This window comes from Pleurodeles waltl, chromosome 10 (assembly GCF_031143425.1).
Source record: "Pleurodeles waltl isolate 20211129_DDA chromosome 10, aPleWal1.hap1.20221129, whole genome shotgun sequence".
In the NCBI taxonomy this organism is placed as follows: Eukaryota; Metazoa; Chordata; class Amphibia; order Caudata; family Salamandridae; genus Pleurodeles; species Pleurodeles waltl.
Window position 1 is genome coordinate 596,520,011 of NC_090449.1, and position 19,015 is coordinate 596,539,025.

The 19,015-nt window shown below is 42.5% G+C and overlaps 1 protein-coding gene across 2 annotated transcripts in view; it reads right to left on the minus strand.

Moving 5' to 3' along the window:
• Window positions 1–15,299, minus strand: part of GARS1 (glycyl-tRNA synthetase 1) — a 156,652-nt gene extending 141,353 nt beyond the window's left edge. The window contains exon 1 of one of the 2 annotated variants that reach the window (XM_069211052.1): window positions 15,053–15,299. In XM_069211052.1, coding sequence (XP_069067153.1) covers window positions 15,053–15,262 — 210 coding nt within the window. In that variant the 5' untranslated portion in view covers window positions 15,263–15,299. The remainder of the gene's footprint in view (window positions 1–15,052) is intronic. The other variant, XM_069211051.1, reaches the window with a different exon arrangement.
• Window positions 15,300–19,015: the final 3,716 nt, after the last annotated feature.

Genomic DNA, 19,015 nt, shown 5'->3' on the forward strand with positions numbered 1-19,015 from the left:
TACGGACACATACACATAGGACAGAGCCAGGAGGAAGAGGCTAATCTTGCATCTAATTTCAACAGCTGGATGTCCTGCTTGTGTGAAAATTTCATCAACGTGGAAGACAGACTGAACGAAGTTAGCAAGCTAAATCTACAAGTAGGATCAATTTTCCTAATTTCCTGGGAATCCCATCAGGTCAATCCCTGGTGGGCACAACGATCCTGAAATCAGAAATGTAAAACTGTTAGAGGGGAAAAAAAAAGTGATAAAAAAACGAGTTGAAGAAAGTAAGTAACATCAAGGTGGTTTAAACATCTACTGTACGGCTCTGTTGAGCTAGACGACTTGCTATGAGAGAAACATAATAATAATAATGATGTGCAGCAAAATAGGTCATGTAACATATGCCACTGACTACTATGCCACAGATCAGCCCATGTGTGAATGGGCATGCCAATATATATCCTTGGTATAGGTCTCAGAATATAGCCATATATTCTTAACATTTAAAGAAAGCACTGTGCCACAATGCCCATATTCTCAAAATATTTAGCAGCATAATATGCTGACAGATTGCCAAAATATTGCATTACATAATTTGACCATATTGTATTAAACGCATACTAACATGTTCTCACATTTTTTCTGACAAGTATAATTATCTTGAATCACCGAACCCACATCCCTTCAGGTCATACATTATGCCTTGAAGAAATCCTTATGCAACAAAAAACGTCACCATGGCACACACAATGCAATTACTACAGTGGTGCTTGCACTGTCCAACATGGCCCACACTGCCTCTAACCAGAGAAGCTCACCCGCTAACATGGTCGGATAGTACACCTAGTCTGTGCCTTGGGACTCCGTGGCCCTCCTAGTTCACTAAAGACTGTGTAATCCTTTGGCAGAGGTGGTCTTACCTAGGTATTTTCACTTATATTATCTGAGATAGTGTATGCTGTCCAGGCGAGTGCCACCAGACATCTAGAAACTCTGGGTTATTGCGGCAAGACAAAGACTTCGCTTGGGCCCATATGTTTTAGCTTGCTAATAATGGTAATCAACATATTAAACAGGAAACAGCACCCCATTCCCATGCCAGACCTCTTGTAGTCTTCTTGTGTCTTAATCTCTCCAAAAGTAGCAATTTAGTCCCAGGATATTCCTCATGATCCCCAATCTACTGAGTGTGTCCAAGCCATTGCTCAATCTTATTTTCATGGCGCACCACATGCATGGCCATCGCCAACACTGTCTAGAGTAACTCTTCTGCATCAAGCTCTAACATCTATATCTCCTGGCTAATGCCTAAGCTTCCTTAGCATTACAACCTACATCCATTCAGCAGTAAAACATGCCCTCCAAGAAAACAACATGATATTTGTCAGAAACTGATATTTGTTTGACTGAGCCTTGGTCTGCTGCAGTCACTACACGTGTGTTGCTTGACCAACTTGCAACATGACATGGATATATTCCCACAAACAATATTATCTCCTTTGGATGTGGTGTCGCTATTCGCTACAAATCCTCCAAAAATGCAACAGATTGAGCTTCATTTTCAATGAAGTAAAACTTAATACCATGTCAACAATCCATGTGCTTCATAGTAATGCAATGCTCGCCCTGCCACCAATAAAAAAACTGACCCCAATAAGATTGCAGATATTCCTATCCCTTTGACTCTTAGCATAACCATTTCATACTTTGTGGCCCATTAAGTTCATACTAATTTCAAACACCACCTTTCTTAAATATTTACCAAATATGACCAATCTGGATTAATCAATTTCTACAACTTTTAGAGACTTTTTTGCCACCACCATCCTCTACATCCTACACTTCCATTCCCGTTCTCCAGCTCCCAACTTGACACCTGATGCAACATACAGCATCTAATCAGTCCATTTCTTTCATGAAAAATGTCCAACATTAAAGCAGGTGCTCAGTCTTCCCTTTCGAACCCTGGCCAAATAGGATGAAAGTCCTATTCTACTCTGAAATCCATGATAATCTGTCCAACAATGGAAAAAAACATTGGCAACTATCGGTAGTACAAACAATGTCATGACAAAGCCAAAACTCCCTTATTCGGGCAATTTATTGGAGAAAACTGACACATCAAAGGAAAATTGCAACACAGGATTTGAGCTTAACGTAGAGACACAACTCAACTCTACTTTAGGACCTGTTTTTGCTTCCTAAACACAAGAGAGCACGTAGTTACCTTCTTTCTCATTCTAGCCATTTGAGAACAGAATTGATTCCCTGGTAGGATTTAATTTTGAAAAGGGGATTGTGCTAATGTTGTGTGATCTGGGTCAGATCATTCATGTTGATTCACTTTAGTCGGCCATTAGGACTTCTTTTGTAAAATAACTGAACTTGTAAATATTATTTAGCTGAAGCAAGGTTGAGCAATACGCCCCAGACTGGGGTAATTTTCCAGCTGTTCTAGGAATCACAATCGGGTAGCTTTATGTTATTTCAAAATTATATGCATTTGACCAACTGAGAATGTAAACTGCCTCAGTCAGACAAAATTGCTTGCTGATCTTTTCTCTGCCACTAGGAATAACAATTAAGAAACAAGTGTGTGTTATGTGTTAATAAAGCACTTCATAGTACTCTTTTCAGTGATAAAATTAGCAACTGTTACGTTAGCCACTTCAGTAGTACTGAATTTACTAATCTCAGAATGATGAAATACGTAGTTAGTACTTGCAGGTTTTGAACATGTGAACTGCAGATAAACTAGATGTGTTTAATTTATTAAGTCATCTTAAGAAAACCTCGGTAAAAGAGGTTGTTTTCATCACTTAAGTGCCATGGTGTTTTATACACCAAGAAAAATAAATAAAATATCCAGAAGAATGACTTTGGTCTTTTCTTCAACTATTTGGTGGAAACCACAAACTCTTCAATCCAAATAGATCTTGGCTGAAGGATCTTGACTGTGCAGATTTAGATTAACCCAGTAATGCTGCAGTTCACTCCTGTCACTTTATCCATTCATTGCTGTTCTGGTGCCAAGTGTAATCTCTGGTTCAATGGTTTTTCTTTTGAGCCTCTAACAGCATGTATCCGTAATCAGGACAACTCAGAGTTGGTCTTGATGTACTGAGACACTCTAAGATAAAATGCCAACGATCTAGCACTGTTTCTAGTCCCCTACCCAGACAATTGACAGGCAGTATGTACCCTGCGAGAGGAATGTTTAGAAATATCACAATGCCGCATTAATAAAAGCAAGACAGAAACGTTCCTCATTCATGCTGCACAAAACAATCTACCTTTGAAACTAAGAATAGACAGCAAAAAACGCCTGTCTAATTTACATCAATGGATATGGGTGGCTTCAGAACACAAGACATAAATACACGTAATTATGTTAGGCTTCTAGACAACACCAAACAGGATTTCCAACGTTAAGGGCACTTATGTCTAACGCTAGTTGGGCATATAAATGCAGTTAAAATGAAAATGCTCCCCCAATGCTTGTTCATATTTTGATTGGTTCCGTGTTCTTTAAATAGGGTTTTTACTAAACTGAATGTTAGAGATTTAAGGTGGCTCACAAAACCCCTAGGATAACAAGAATTAAGTTATGTGCCAAGCTGAACGATGGCAGTCGAGCCCGGTTTCATTTTGAACCCAAATATCTGGCTTTGCGCTCAATAACACTGAAGCAATTGGTTATCACTAGTTAATAAGATTAATTCTCAAACAATTCTGGCCCAGACTGTCAGAGAACACAGATAATTTGGTTTAGCAACTGGATTTCATAACCTGAATGGTAACCAACAGTTTAAATTTACCTCTTTAAAATATATATGTAGAGACTATGGTTGGTGACTCAAATGTCCGCTCTACTGGAGAGTATGGCTGCATCTCATTATGGAAAAATGCAGAATTTCCTTGCACATCTACCCAGAACATTCTACAGTGGAGATTTAAGGGAACTGGACAAGAAGGCCAACCATTCAGCAAAACTATAGTTAAATCTTTTTCGTAACCAGGTGACTATAAATTGCATGAGTTGAAAGGCCACTTTCTGCTGTAAATAAAACATTTTTAGCACAAAACTGGCATTTATCGGAATTATCTTAACCACATATCGAGTTCGCCAAAGTGAAATCTGTAATGTGGAAAAGTGGAGATGTTTGATACTGAACACCCACTGGCAGGATATTTTGGTTAAAAATGACTGGGTCTTAGGTCTTTCTACCCTTTTCTCATTTTTTGGTTGGGATGTCTGTTTAAGACTACAAAATAAAAAAAAGATTACTCGTTTTTTTAAAGTGCTTAGTGAAACAAAAAAGGAAAGATTCAAGAATGACAGCACGAGTGTGAACTAAGTTGGCAGAAGCACTCTTCCAGCTGGCTCAGAACATAACCTACGGGAAATTGATACTCAATACGTTAGAAATGGCCCTTTCTGCAGGGCTTATCCTGTTTTTTTGTCTTCTTACCTCCTGTTTTGATCCTTTGCTGAAATTCCTTTTTTACTGGCTTTAGGACTCTGGGCACTTTACCACTGCCGACCAGCGCTAAAGTGCAAGTGCTCTCTGTCTAAATGGTATTGGTGATTGGTTTATCCACGATTGGCATATTTGATTTACTAGAAAGTCCCTAGTACAGTGCACACCGTGTGCCTAAATCAAAGGCTGTTAGTGGGACTGCACCACTGATTGTGTCACCCACATGAGTAGCCCAGTAAACATGACTGCGACCTGCCACTGTAGTGTCTGTGCAGTTTGTACTCCCAGGTTGACCTGGGCAGTGCACCCACTTGCCAGGCCAAAACCTTCCGTTTTACTACATGCATAACACCCAAAAGGTAGGCCCAAGGCAGCCCCATGGGCACAGTGCAATGTATTTAAAAGGTAGGATATGTTCTGCTGTGTTTACATGCCCTCATAGTGAAATACTGATAAATTTATTTTTCCACTATTGCAAGGCCTATCCCTGCCATAGGGTAACATGGAGATTGCCTTGAAATATCATTTAAGTGTAATTTCCCATGGGGAGCAGATAGAGTTTCGAAGTTTGGGGTCTCTGAACTCACAATTTAAAAATACATATTTTGATGGAGTTGGTTTTTAAACTGCAAGTTTGAAAAAGCCACTTTTAGAAAGTGGACATGTTCTTGCTTAATCGTTCTGTGCCTCTGCCTGGCTGTGGAAGACACGTCTAGGTCAGGATGACAGGTGGGCTGTTTGTGAATTCACTCTAGACGGTCACACAAAGGGGAGTGGAGGTGTGCCCTGCATATCCTGATGTGGCTTCCTGGGCTAGAGTGGTGGCTGGCGCTGACACTAGAACCTGAAGAGGGCTGTGCCTGGCCTTAAACAAAGCAGTCTCCAACCCCCTGGAATGTGTCGGTGCCAGGTCAAGAAAGGCAGGTTCTTGTGCACTACAAAGACTTTTCTTTGAAGTTTGCCTACCTATTGGACATCTGAGACCCCAACTTTAAAATCCTTCTGAACTGAGGACATTCTCTCAGGAAGAAGAACTAGATGGTGTAGGAGGGACTGCCACTCTGTCTGCTGCTTTGCTGTGCTCCTGCTGCTTTTGCCATAGGAGTGAAAGGACTGGACTATGCTTTCTATATCCTTGTTCCAAATGTCCTCCAAGGGCTTGGACTGAGCTTGCCTCTTGTTAGAAGTCTCAGGGATATCAAAGAGTTCATCCGCCAGCATCTGGGCTCTCTTGCTGAGTGTCCTTGACTTGCCAAGTGGTGCTAAATCCTGTTCCAGGGCCCTTGGGAGTGAGTTCTGGTGTAACGAAGAAGAAACCAAGTACATCGCCTCCACAGCAATTTTTGAACTGGTCCCGCTGTCCGAGTCTGCATCGCTGCCTGCACCAGAGCCATGGTCCCCGCTGAGTGCAACAACCGTGACTGATGTCACAGGCCTGACACTGCCACAGTGCCTCAAAGTCCCACCACAGCTTGAGTCCTGAATGCCGTGGCTCCGACACCCAGGACACCAGACTCCGCTGCAGCACTCGTGGCCCCGCAACAGTGCAAAGTCTATGCCTCGCATTTTGACCTGCTGGATTGATAGACCCCGCCAAATTGTAAGGAACTGACACCTGACCACCAGCGCTGCACAAGCTGTCCTGCTTTGCAGTAAGGAATCAATGCCTCACCTCGTTGACTCCATGCAACTTTCAAGGTACGGTGCCTGGGGTCCATGTGACTCTGTGACCGGCCTGTCAGGATCTCATGATAACCCCAGTTGGAGCTATTGTGTTTCTAAGCACTTTATGTGTTGGTGGTGGCGGAGGTGGTCAAATACATTATACATTGCCTCTGAGATGAGACTAACTGCTCGTGCCATGCTACCAACGGGGTGACCAGGGGTTATCTTAGCTGTGTTACTCTTTTACCCTGACCACAGTGAGGGTCCCGACTTTGACTGGGTGCAAACAGCTGCCAATAAGAGACCCCACTTCTAACACGGTAGCTTACAAACAATGCTATTTGCTGGTGCAACTGGCACTGGAAATGCTTTCAAGGTGTAGAATTTGCTCGCCAGCTAAAATGTTAATTTTCCTTAAACATTTAAAAGTAGCAAGTATTCGTTTCTTCACCACTGTTGCAGTATTCTACATTTCAGTGATAAACTACTATGCTGTGATGCAGCCTAGGGTGATTCGTTCTTGCTTGAATAATGTGGACTTGTCCAAAGAGTGTAGTTGACCCTAATTATGGCATGTATGCCACTTTGAAAGGAACAAACAATCCAACAGCAGCAGGAATACTAACTGCAACAAGTAACTGCAATGAGCTCAATATTCCCAAGTAATGATGTGAAAAGGTATTGGGAGTTTAGGAGTTCCACGGAGCAGCACAACTAGCTGTAAAAAATACATTCATAAGACAACTGGTACATGGTCTTTTGTTGTTTTGCCTTCTGCACATTTTGCCCTTCTTAAACCGTTATCCCTCTTGTCTAAGAGCTTGTTTCCGTTGCCACACTCCTCCTCCTCAAAAACATCTATCTGTGGATGCTGATGGAAGCTGGTACCAAGAGGCCATAGTCATTACAAAGCTGCTACTCACCTAGCATGAACGGATACATCAGCAGGAATCCAGGCATGTTGTGCTTTTAAATCAATGCCGTTAGCAAGACTAGGCATCTATACGTTATTATCAAAAGATTAAGCATATCTACATCCTAACAGCACAACTGTTGCGGAGTCAAATTATCTTCTTACCTCTTACTGCAAAGAAGCAATATAGAGGGTATTAAGTACCTTCTTTCTAGAAAAGATCGTGTAATGCATAGATTTTAGAGTACAGAGTTTAGGGCATAAATCTGATCAGTATAAACAATACCTGGAGCCACATTATCATTCGTTTTCAATGGACTGGACACAGTTTTTGTGAGCAGGCATAAAGGTGTGGTACTACAGCGTACACCCACAAGACCTGTTTAATATGTTCATCCATTTGTTTGGTGAGCTAATAACATTTAGCATATGATCACTTTTCAGGCACTATACAGGGAGTGCAGAATTATTAGGCAAATGAGTATTTTGACCACATCATCCTCTTTATGCATGTTGTCTTACTCCAAGCTGTATAGGCTCGAAAGCCTACTACCAATTAAGCATATTAGGTGATGTGCATCTCTGTAATGAGAAGGGGTGTGGTCTAATGACATCAACACCCTATATCAGGTGTGCATAATTATTAGGCAACTTCCTTTCCTTTGGCAAAATGGGTCAAAAGAAGGACTTGACAGGCTCAGAAAAGTCAAAAATAGTGAGATATCTTGCAGAAGGATGCAGCACTCTTAAAATTGCAAAGCTTCTGAAGCGTGATCATCGAACAATCAAGCGTTTCATTCAAAATAGTCAACAGGGTTGCAAGAAGCGTGTGGAAAAACCAAGGCGCAAAATAACTGCCCATGAACTGAGAAAAGTCAAGCGTGCAGCTGCCACGATGCCACTTGCCACCAGTTTGGCCATATTTCAGAGCTGCAACATCACTGGAGTGCCCAAAAGCACAAGGTGTGCAATACTCAGAGACATGGCCAAGGTAAGAAAGGCTGAAAGACGACCACCACTGAACAAGACACACAAGCTGAAACGTCAAGACTGGGCCAAGAAATATCTCAAGACTGATTTTTCTAAGGTTTTATGGACTGATGAAATGAGAGTGAGTCTTGATGGGCCAGATGGATGGGCCCGTGGCTGGATTGGTAAAGGGCAGAGAGCTCCAGTCCGACTCAGACGCCAGCAAGGTGGAGGTGGAGTACTGGTTTGGGCTGGTATCAAAGATGAGCTTGTGGGGCCTTTTCGGGTTGAGGATGGAGTCAAGCTCAACTCCCAGTCCTACTGCCAGTTCCTGGAAGACACCTTCTTCAAGCAGTGGTACAGGAAGAAGTCTGCATCCTTCAAGAAAAACATGATTCTCATGCAGGACAATGCTCCATCACACGCGTCCAAGTACTCCACAGCGTGGCTGGCAAGAAAGGGTATAAAAGAAGGAAATCTAATGACATGGCCTCCTTGTTCACCTGATCTGAACCCCATTGAGAACCTGTGGTCCATCATCAAATGTGAGATTTACAAGGAGGGAAAACAGTACACCTCTCTGAACAGTGTCTGGGAGGCTGTGGTTGCTGCTGCACGCAATGTTGATGGTGAACAGATCAAAACACTGACAGAATCCATGGATGGCAGGCTTTTGAGTGTCCTTGCAAAGAAAGGTGGCTATATTGGTCACTGATTTGTTTTTGTTTTGTTTTTGAATGTCAGAAATGTATATTTGTGAATGTTGAGATGTTATATTGGTTTCACTGGTAATAATAAATAATTGAAATGGGTATATATTTTTTTTTGTTAAGTTGCCTAATAATTATGCACAGTAATAGTCACCTGCACACACAGATATCCCCCTAACATAGCTAAAACTAAAAACAAACTAAAAACTACTTCCAAAAATATTCAGCTTTGATATTAATGAGTTTTTTGGGTTCATTGAGAACATGGTTGTTGTTCAATAATAAAATTAATCCTCAAAAATACAACTTGCCTAATAATTCTGCACTCCCTGTATGTATTCCAACTTTTGGTCAGGAAAGCACACGGAAGACTAGGATATTTACTTGCTGTATTAAGGAAGGAATTCAAAATGTGAAAGTCCTTAACCAGTCCAAAATTAAGTTGCAGATAAGTGGAAATATATAGCAAGGCATAGATAATGGTGAAATACCTATGATTCGTAAAAATACACAATGATGTGCGCCAAATTATAAATATTATCTCTGCCAAAGGTGTGTCACTGAATATACATACACTGGCTAACCACAAAAAAGATTAGCATGTAGAAAGTGGCTCTGTCTTTGTTTGCAGAAATGCTTTTTTTTCCACTTTTTGCAGGCATTTTTTACCCTCGCTAAGGCAAATTATACGCTTTATGACATCAAAAATACAATTTGTAGTATTGGGTCAAAAGAAGGCAGGCTTTGTCTTCAAAGGTGAACGTAAATCAATTCCAGACAGATAGAGTCATTTATAAAAGGGAATGCCAGTTGTTTTTTACTGAAACTACCAACTACATGCGGCATGCGTAATAATGCAGAAATATAAATTAACTATACAGCTAAAAAAAAAAATTACAAAAAAACCCAAAAAAACTGAAAGACACAATAGCTAAACACGGAAGGAAATATCACTAATGCAGGAAGACAAATATGTGTTTTTGAAAACATCCGATTGTGCAAATCAACATACTGGGGATTTTCGTTGATTTTTCACATCTATGTTAAAAAAAAAAAAAAAAAAAAATGAAGGCAAAAAAAGATTAAAAAAAAATCGAAATCATCATTACAGGATAAATATATTACAACTCAGCACTATATGAAATGTAACCTCGTCTCTTGTTAACAAAATATTTAAATTACAAATACTGATAAACAAAAAATGCATGGAGACGGTTTTATTTTTTATTTTTTGTGGCAAACGCTGCATTGGTTTTTACTCTGATAAAAGCACGTCCTTACTCTAAAATCGTTTCAGCTGCTGCATGAGGAAAACGTGGCAGAGGGAGGAGACGTGAGCAAAATTTTAAAAAAACAGGAGGCATCACTTGTAACCAGAATCACTACGGGGTCTGCTGCAACAAGCAACAACAGTGCCAAGCCAAGAGCAAAAACCGTATGCAAAAGGGTAGTTCCTCGTCTCGTGTACACCAAAAACATTTTTCGCAAGAACAGTCCCTGGCTTCAACACCGACAGGAATACCTTAAGCCTAGAAAGACTTTATACTCGATAACGTTGTTCTGTCCTGTGTTGTTACGAAGATCGATCTTTTAGTTCTTGGATTTCTACATATTTAAGTGGAGCAGAAAGATGCAGAAAACTTGACCTTTTAAGAACGATTTGCATTCTTTGCATGGAAAATCTTAAAAATATTGTTTCTGCAGTCCGTGTGAGCACCCTTGTGGATTTCCAATTAAAAAACCTGACGTACAATGCTCCATTAAAACAAAAACTTTTACACACCTTTTCAGACGGAAAAGCCTGACAAATCATAAACCATTAAACAGCTATTTTTATACACTCCGAAAAAGGCAGCAATAATATGCAAGGACCCGGCAATCTGATGCACCATTCACCAGGATGTGGAGCAAGGTCTAATTCAGTGACCAAAATCAAGGGACCAGCAAAATCAATTTGCCTTCATTTCACAGTTCTATACAAAATAAAGACGTAAACGCTCATGAATGTGGTTGTTTTAGAGCTCAGGCTGAAGACAGGGGGTAGTATCTTGTTCACCAATCCAAAACCTTGCCTCCTTCCCGTCCGGTTCCCACACAAATGAACCAGCCTCAAATTAGAACCTACTACCACTTTAGAGGTTCAACTGAGTTGCAAATGTACCCTTGTCAAGTGCGACATTTCGACCTGTCATGGAACCTTGGCCAATAGCAAGATGCACTGAGAAAATAAGAACAAGCTGCATGAATGTTGCCAATGTTCTTGGGAACACATAAAATTAACATTTCTTAGTAGTGAACTTCACTTTTTAATTTTACTCTCCCAGTTTGCTGTTTTGTTACAGTTGTTTCATCTTATTCAATTATGTTTTTTGTTGACTAAATAATAAATGTGATATAAGTATGAGTTCGAACACCCAAGCATGCGAAGCACTACGGACTAAAAAAACAAGCCAAGCTACAAAGAACAATTGGCAAAACCAATAGGTTTAGTCTGCAATCGAGCTCCGACTAAAAGAGCAAAGAAAAGCTGTTGAGGTGAACAAAACACAACTGCATTCTGTATACAGTGCATCTAAAATATAAATAGTTTAATGTGTGGTAGTTCAATGTAGTTTTCAGATGTAAAACACGCCCGAAAGATACATCAAGCATCCAACTGCAGAAGATGAGAGTGCTTCTTTTCTAGGAGCCAAAGACCAATCACTGTATACTGTAAAGCACTGGTAACAATAGGTATGGAAACAGCAGTACTGTAAAACCAAACCAAAAATAATATATCAACCATAACAAACCGGCATTTGAAAAATAAGCACATAGATATGATCTATCCTTTATCTACAAACATTACTGAAAAACTGCATAGCATGAAAAGGAAGTGAACAGCATAAATTTCATTTTAATTCACAATGTTCTCTTACGTTAGGGTGCAAGAAGTTGATTTCCTGTCAATTTGTCCCAGATCACAACAGCCTCAACAAAAAAAGGACTCACCCTCAGTTGCCATCATCAATAAATAAGAGCTAATGTCAAACATTTGTCCCAAGCTCTTGGTGAACCCCATCCTGCCCTACTAACTCTATGCAACGCAAGTATTTGTTATGTTTCATCATGTAAAGAGGTAAAGACTCCCATGTCACTCCTCGCTCCACTACTGATATGTTCAGGGATATATTTGTGCCCCCTTCCTTATCCAAAACCTGCAGTAACATTCACACCAACTGTACCCCTGTGACTGCTCCATCCTGATTTTTTCCACTTAGAGCATCTATAATCACTGAAAAAACAAATGGGACATGAAAGCATCAAACAACATAATCATACTGTAATTTCTCCCATAGCCCAATTTCAGAGAACTGCTTTTACTAATGACCTAGTTTACCATCTCTCCGAAAGGTACGATTGTGCCCAAGTGACTAATGGGCTGTGGTAGCGCATTCCAAGCATGGTGGTTTCTCACAAGTAGTGCCTTTAACAGTACATAGGAAAATGTATAACAAGAAATCTTCCCTTAAACATCAGATGGCATGCTGGCACCGCCCAATGGGCGTTGGTCCGGAGTTCTTCCCACATATGCTCTCCTGAATTAATGATAAAGTATTAAACTGTGACCTGGGAATGATTCACAATGTATGGGGTATGTTGCAACATGTCCAACAAAAGCATTTTGAAAAGGTAAGAAGCGCAAAAAAATGCTTGAAGTAAGTGCCATTCTTTAGCACTGGTCCTGTGCTTGCTATGCCACCAGATTCAAACTAGCCTGGCTAATGAAGGGCGATACCCTGAAACGGGTCTCAGGATGCTTGTTTCGGGTCCAGGGAGGACCTGGCCTGGCAGTTCGTGCTGGACAGGTCAAGACTGATTTGCATATGGCTGGGTCTGAATTGGACTGGCGTGGCAGGCAAAAACAACTGATGGATTAAACCCAGATATGTGACTGTGGGTGAATGTTTGATTTGTTCTACATTCCATCCATTCTCTGTTGGTCTTTGCATTTGTCTGCGCAAGTGGGAAGGGTATGCCCATAAGAGGGTCCCGTGCTTGCTAAGCTACCAGATCCAAGCTAGCCTGGCTGATGAAGGGCGATACCCTGAAACCAGTCCCAGGATGCTTGTTTTTGGTCCAGGGAGGACCTGGCCAGGCAGTTCAGGCTGGACTGTTCCCATGAGGAACAGGGTCAAGACTGATTTGCATATGGCTGGGTTTGAACTGAAATGGCATGGCAGACAAAACAAATGATGGATTAAACCCAGATCTGTGACTGGGGATGAATGTTTGATCTGTTCTGCATTCAGTCCATCATCTATTGTTTTTGTACTTTCTAAAAGTGGCATTTCTACAAAGGTAATAAAAAAAATCCACCTACGCCAATAAGCAGAATTTATCACTACCTTCCCAAACATGCCCCCGCTACTACTCATAGATCAGAAGATACCACTTAGACATATGTCAGGGCATTTCCAATACAATCCTATGAGTAGCAGCACTCACAGTAGTGAGAAACCACACAGGCTGTTGATCGCAACTAGGACATGTAACACAAAGATATATGTCCTACCTTTTACATACACAGCATCCTTCCCATAAGGCTACCTAGGGCCTACCTTAGGTGTAGTAAAAAGGGAGTTTAGGCCTTAGCAAGTGGTTTAGCTCACCAAGTCAGTGTAGCGGGAAACTGCGCACTCAGGCCCTGCAGCGGCAAGCCTGAAACAAGTTTGAAAGCCTACTTATGTGGGTGATGCATTCTGCACTGCATGCTCACCAGCAGCATTTAATTTAAGGACCCTGGGTACATGGTATACCACTTTACAAGAGATTTATTTACCTATAAGCCAAGCAGGTGTAAACCTATTATACCAAGTTGTATTGGAGAGAGCACATGCGCTTTAGCACTGATTAGCAGTGGTAAAGTGCCCACAGTTTTAAAGCCAACAAAAAGAGGGTCAGAAATGTAGGAGGAGAAAGGCAAAATGTTTCGGATAACCTTGCAGAAAAGGCCATTTCCAACAGTTTTTCTGTCAGAAGAACGCTTTATAAAGTGTTGCTTTGGATTGAACCAAAGGTGAAACTCTGTCCCTATGTCCTAGGATTTCTACCTGTCCCTCTGAACCAGTCAGCCCCAACCACCTCTCATCCATGCGGGGGAACCTATTAACTCGAACCTCGTCTCACATCTACAACCGTATCAGGTCGCCCCATGTGTAACTGTCTCACAAGCAGGGCTTTAAGCCGGTGAGGTCCTTCCTGATATTGAACCCAATAGTAATTAAAAACAGAAAATAAAGCTGGTCCCTTTCGGGCCTTATATTCATGTCCTTAACTTTACTAGTAAAAACACAGCTAAAGATCTGAACAATGAGTGTAAAATACATCAAGGTGTTCCATTTCATTCCTATTTACGTTTCATATTCTTCCCCTAATGCTTGCATTCCCTTAGAGTGTCTGCTTTTCCCAGGATTTTCTGGTATGGTATTTTTTTTTCAGGCAGAAAATTACCCTACTGTTGTGCATACTATGAACCGAGTCCCTCACAAGTGTTTTTGAAAGGCAACAATTGAGTTAAGGTTGAAAGCAGTGCGAGTCTCTCCCAATGCCTGTGGTGGGTCAAAAAGGTGTTCAGAATTCTTGGTCATCCAATCTTGGACTCTCTTCAAAGCGCACAGAGCAATAATTGTGTATGCCAGTTGTAGTTGTGATTCTATGCCAATGGGTGGCTAAGGTGGTATGGGAATTTTAGGTTACATGTTTAAGCCACGCCCTTTTTAGGGACCCACCCAGCCCCAACTTAAAGCCCTGCTCTCAAGTTCATAAGTTTAAAACTTCCCAAAGCACACAGGCTTTCTAATTCAACCAGCTGCATCAATCACACTCGCCGGTCACACTCGTACGTACCACCTTATACTTAGCTCATGGCTGCGACTGCTGCCCTCTAACTAAATCCTTCCCATATGATCTGCTATGTTGTCTCCCTTCCCTCCTACTAACTCTCCAATGTGGACGAATTTAGATGTTTAAGTGGGCGATCAAAACAAATAGAATAATGATGAATAACTCATTTGAGTACGGTGATATAGATTTACAAAGAATGTGACCTTATGAAAGCTTAAGAACGCATTCTCCCTATCAGGATACTGAATATGATTGAAAAGTGAGTGGCACCCTGGAGTCTAGGATGAATTGACAAGCTATTCATATCTGGCGCCATATAATGGACAAGCATCCCGGACCACAACTACAGCTTTGCACCTACTCCAGGAAAAAAAAAAAATACACATGGCTCCATCCGCAGCCCATAACTCTCGACCCCATTTCTGCCGGGCTGTATGTACCTGCTCCTTGACAGCAAGCCTCAGGGGCGCCAACACTTCTTCCATGGCTCTGCTAGGTAGTTTTGGCTCTGGCTTCTGTTGCTTCCTCGGCGGGGCTCTCTCCTGCAGACGGCGGGGTGCGGTGGCCAGACCCCGGGTGGACTGCTGGAGCAGGAGGATGCGCTGGCCGGGGAGCAGAGTGCGGCAAAGCAGGGATCTAAGCAGCAGCATGGACCGGGAAAGGAGGGGCTCCGGGCTGCATGATGAAATCTCTGCCCGGCCGGCTCAGGAGAGCGACTCGGTAATTCGTAAACTGAGTCTGATTCCTGCTGAAAGGAAGCAGCCATGTTGGAATGGCGCCGCTTTCGCCTGATAACATGGCATTTTCTCGGGTTGCAAATAATTCAGACTATACGGTAGACTGTTTCAAAAGACTTCTTTTTCGAAATACCACTTCTTAGAAAATTGATAGTATTACTCACGCTTTTGCTAATTATTTTCATATATACTCATAAAGCACAGCAATCAATGTATGTGCTTGAAAAAAACTAAACACATCGTTTGTTTACATTGTTGTGAAACATAACTTTGTTTTGTACTCTTTTATACATTGTGGAAACTTTGCTCTTTTACTCGAAAGGTATTGATATCCAAAGATGGAGTTAGGTTTGCTTACGACCTTAAGGGTTGGGCGCTTGAAGGAAATAAGATGTTTATAGGTTTTTGTTGAGAGGCTAGAAACAAACACGAGTTCTAGTTTTTTTTAAGGGCGTTTTGGTGACAAGTTTCTCTGTTACTTAAATCAAGAGAGAAACACAAATGTTTTGCTTTTATTTTCATGTCTTTGCTATCAAAATATTTACGAAACATAAGCATCTTTTTTGATAAAGCATGTTTAAAAGTAATTGTACACTTAACTTAGCTACTTGTTGTTTACGATAATGCATAGGCAGTTATCTAATGGAAAATGGCGATCTTTTTCATACTTTCACCAATAAATGGTTTTGTCCTCGGACCTATGGCGGAAGGACTTCAAATTACATAATTAATTAAGGAGCAATCACAAAGAACTAGTGGGACAACTCAAGTGAAGTAATGCGTCAGCAATGGGCGCCATGTTGCTGGACAAGCAACATTTACAAGCCTTCGGTTTCCTATTAGCAGGAAGGGGGCCAGAAGTACGAAGTATGTTGCAGTCGCAAATGGCGAGATTTGCAGAAGCGGTCCATTTGCAATCTTAAAAATGGCTTTTCTTATGTACAAACCTCGAATTGTGATTTGGAAACAAGTTACCGAGTCTCAATTTGAGTTTTCTACCCAATACCTACTCAGTGGTTGGGAGGGGCATTTTTAGGGCATCTATTCTAAATACTGAATCGTAGTAGTATGTATTAATGTTTTGCACCCAAATTACGGTCTGCAAACATTAATCTTTTACCACCTTCTCAAAGGATCCCATTGACCACTGCCTACTGATAAAAAACAATCGTGGGCACAGGTAATAGGTGTCACCTATTGGTGATCTATTGTCTTTGGCAATCAGGCCAGGGTGAGTAACGGGGGAGCACCTGGGGGCTGATAACAGGATGATTTTAAAAATGCGCTATAGAGTGGCCAGCGCTGGACTCTTCATGGCGCTTTTGTCCCTTCTACAACTAGAAACAGGGATAATACGTGGAGAGGGGAGAAGATACACAGAGGCGGATGGGAGAAGAAACAGGAGGGTGAGAGAATAAACAGGGACAGAATGGTATGGGGGAGGGGAGGAGAAATATGGGAGTGGGAGTGGAGAAGAAAGGAGGAGTGGTGGGCATAAGTTAAAAAAAAAAAAAAAAGCTATGTCACAGCCAGTGTTGACCGTATCATAGGGCAGAACTAGTACCTAAATCACTGTACAAGCAGCGGAGGGACACTCATGAGACCTAATTAATGTGTACTAGGTCCATGCATCATAGAAAGAACAGGAAGCGACGCATGGCATGCGCTGGCCAATGAGAGGGCAGCAAAGAAGAGCAACATTGATGCCACCAATTGATAAGCAATAGGCGGGTTGCAAAGTCAATATTGAACACAAGAGTCTCACAAGCAAGAGCCTATGTGCTAGTGCATGCTCATCACGCAGATGACACCTAAAAAAACTAATCCCAACATGGTTTGAGAGGTACATATCTCAGATTGTCAAAAGGTGCTAGAATTCCATACTAAGAGCAGGTTGTGTGCTATACAAACGTTTATTAGCACTAAAAATATCACAGGAACATTGTGTTCACTCTAACTAAAGTGCAAATGCATTATGTTCTTATAGTAGTGATATCACTTTTCATGCATTTGAAAAATGTTGGAAAGTGGATTATTGGTAAGGGCAGGTAAGTACCTATCAATCAAGCAATTAATCAATTATGGATTTGTAAAGCACGACTACTCAACCGTGAGGGTCTCAAGGCGCTGGGGGTGACAGGGGGGAAGCTGGAGGATCAGTCGAAGCGCCAGGTCTTGGGGTCCTTCCTGAATTGTGACAGGGTGGGGGACTGTCTGAAGTGGATGGGGAGGTTGTACCAGGTCTTGGCGTCGATGTGGGAGAAAGATATTCCTCTGGCTGTGGTTTTCCGGATGCGGGAGACGTTGACGAGGGTCTGGTCGGCGGAGCGGAGCTGTCTGGTTGGAGTGTGAAGGAGAGTCTGGTTGAGGTAGGCTGGTCCGGTGTCGTGTAGAGCCTAGTAGGCATATGTCAGGAGTTTGAAGGTGATTCTCTTGTCGATAGGCAGCCAGTGTAGGTCTCTCAGAAGGGCTGAGGTGTGGCTGTGACATGGGGGCATTGGTGATGAGTTGGGAAGAGGCGTCCTTGATGTGTTGCAGCCTTTTCCACGTCTTGGCGGTGGTTGTGGCATAGAGTGCGTTGCCGTAGTCAAGGCGGCTGCTGACAAGGGTCTGGGTGACTGTCCTTCTGGTTTCGGTTGGGATCCACTTGTAGATCTTCCGAAGCATGCACAGGGTGTGGAAGCATCCTAATGAGACGGAGCTCACCTGTCGGTCCATTGAGAGCGATGTGTCTAGGATGACGCCAAGGTTGTGGGTGTGGTCGGTGGGCGTTTCCGTGGGCGGCGTGCCACCAGGAATCGTTCCAGGTGGAGGGTGTGGAGCCGAGGATGAGGACCTCTGTTTTGTCTGGGTTCAGCTTGAGGCAACTGTCTTTCATCCAGGCGCGACTGCCTTCATTCCTTCATGGAAGTTGTTCTTGGCAGTGGTTGGGTTGTTGGTGAGGAAGATGATCAGTTGGGTGTCATCGGCGTAGGAGACGATGTCGAGTACATGGCTTCTGACAATGGCAGCCAGTAGGGTCATGTAGAGGTTGAAGAGGGTGGGAGTCTGTGAGGATCCTTGGGGGACGCAGCAGCTGATCTTGGTGGCTTCCGAGAGAAAGTGGGGAGTCGGACCTTCTGTGTTCTGCCGTTGAGGAATATGAAGAGCCATTCCAGTGCTGAGTCTTGGATGCTGGCGTCGTGGAGTCGGGTATGTAGTGTGTCATGGTTGACCATGTCGAGAGGTCTTGGAGGATGAGGGTGACGGTCTCGCCTCGGTCAAGGAGGGTGCGGATGTCGTCTGTGGCAGCGAAAAGGGCGAGCTCGGTGCTGTGATTGCTCCTGAATCCTGACTGTGAGGGGTCCAGGATGTTGTTGGCTTCCAGGAAGTCGGTGAGTTGTTTGTTGACTGCCTTCTCGATGACTTTGGCAGGAAAGGGGAGCAGAGAGATGGGCCTGTAGTTCTTAAGGTCTGCAAGGTCAGTTGAGGGTTTCTTCAGTAGAGGGTTGATCTCGGCGTGTTTCCAACTCTCTGGTAAGGTGGTGGTTTCGAAGAAGCGGTTGATGGTGTGTTGGAGTTTGGGTGCAATGGTGTTGCTGCTTTGTTGAAGATATGGTGGGGGTAGAGGTCAGTGGGTGCTCCTGAGTGAATGGTTGCCATGATGTTGTGGGTCTCATTGTCAGT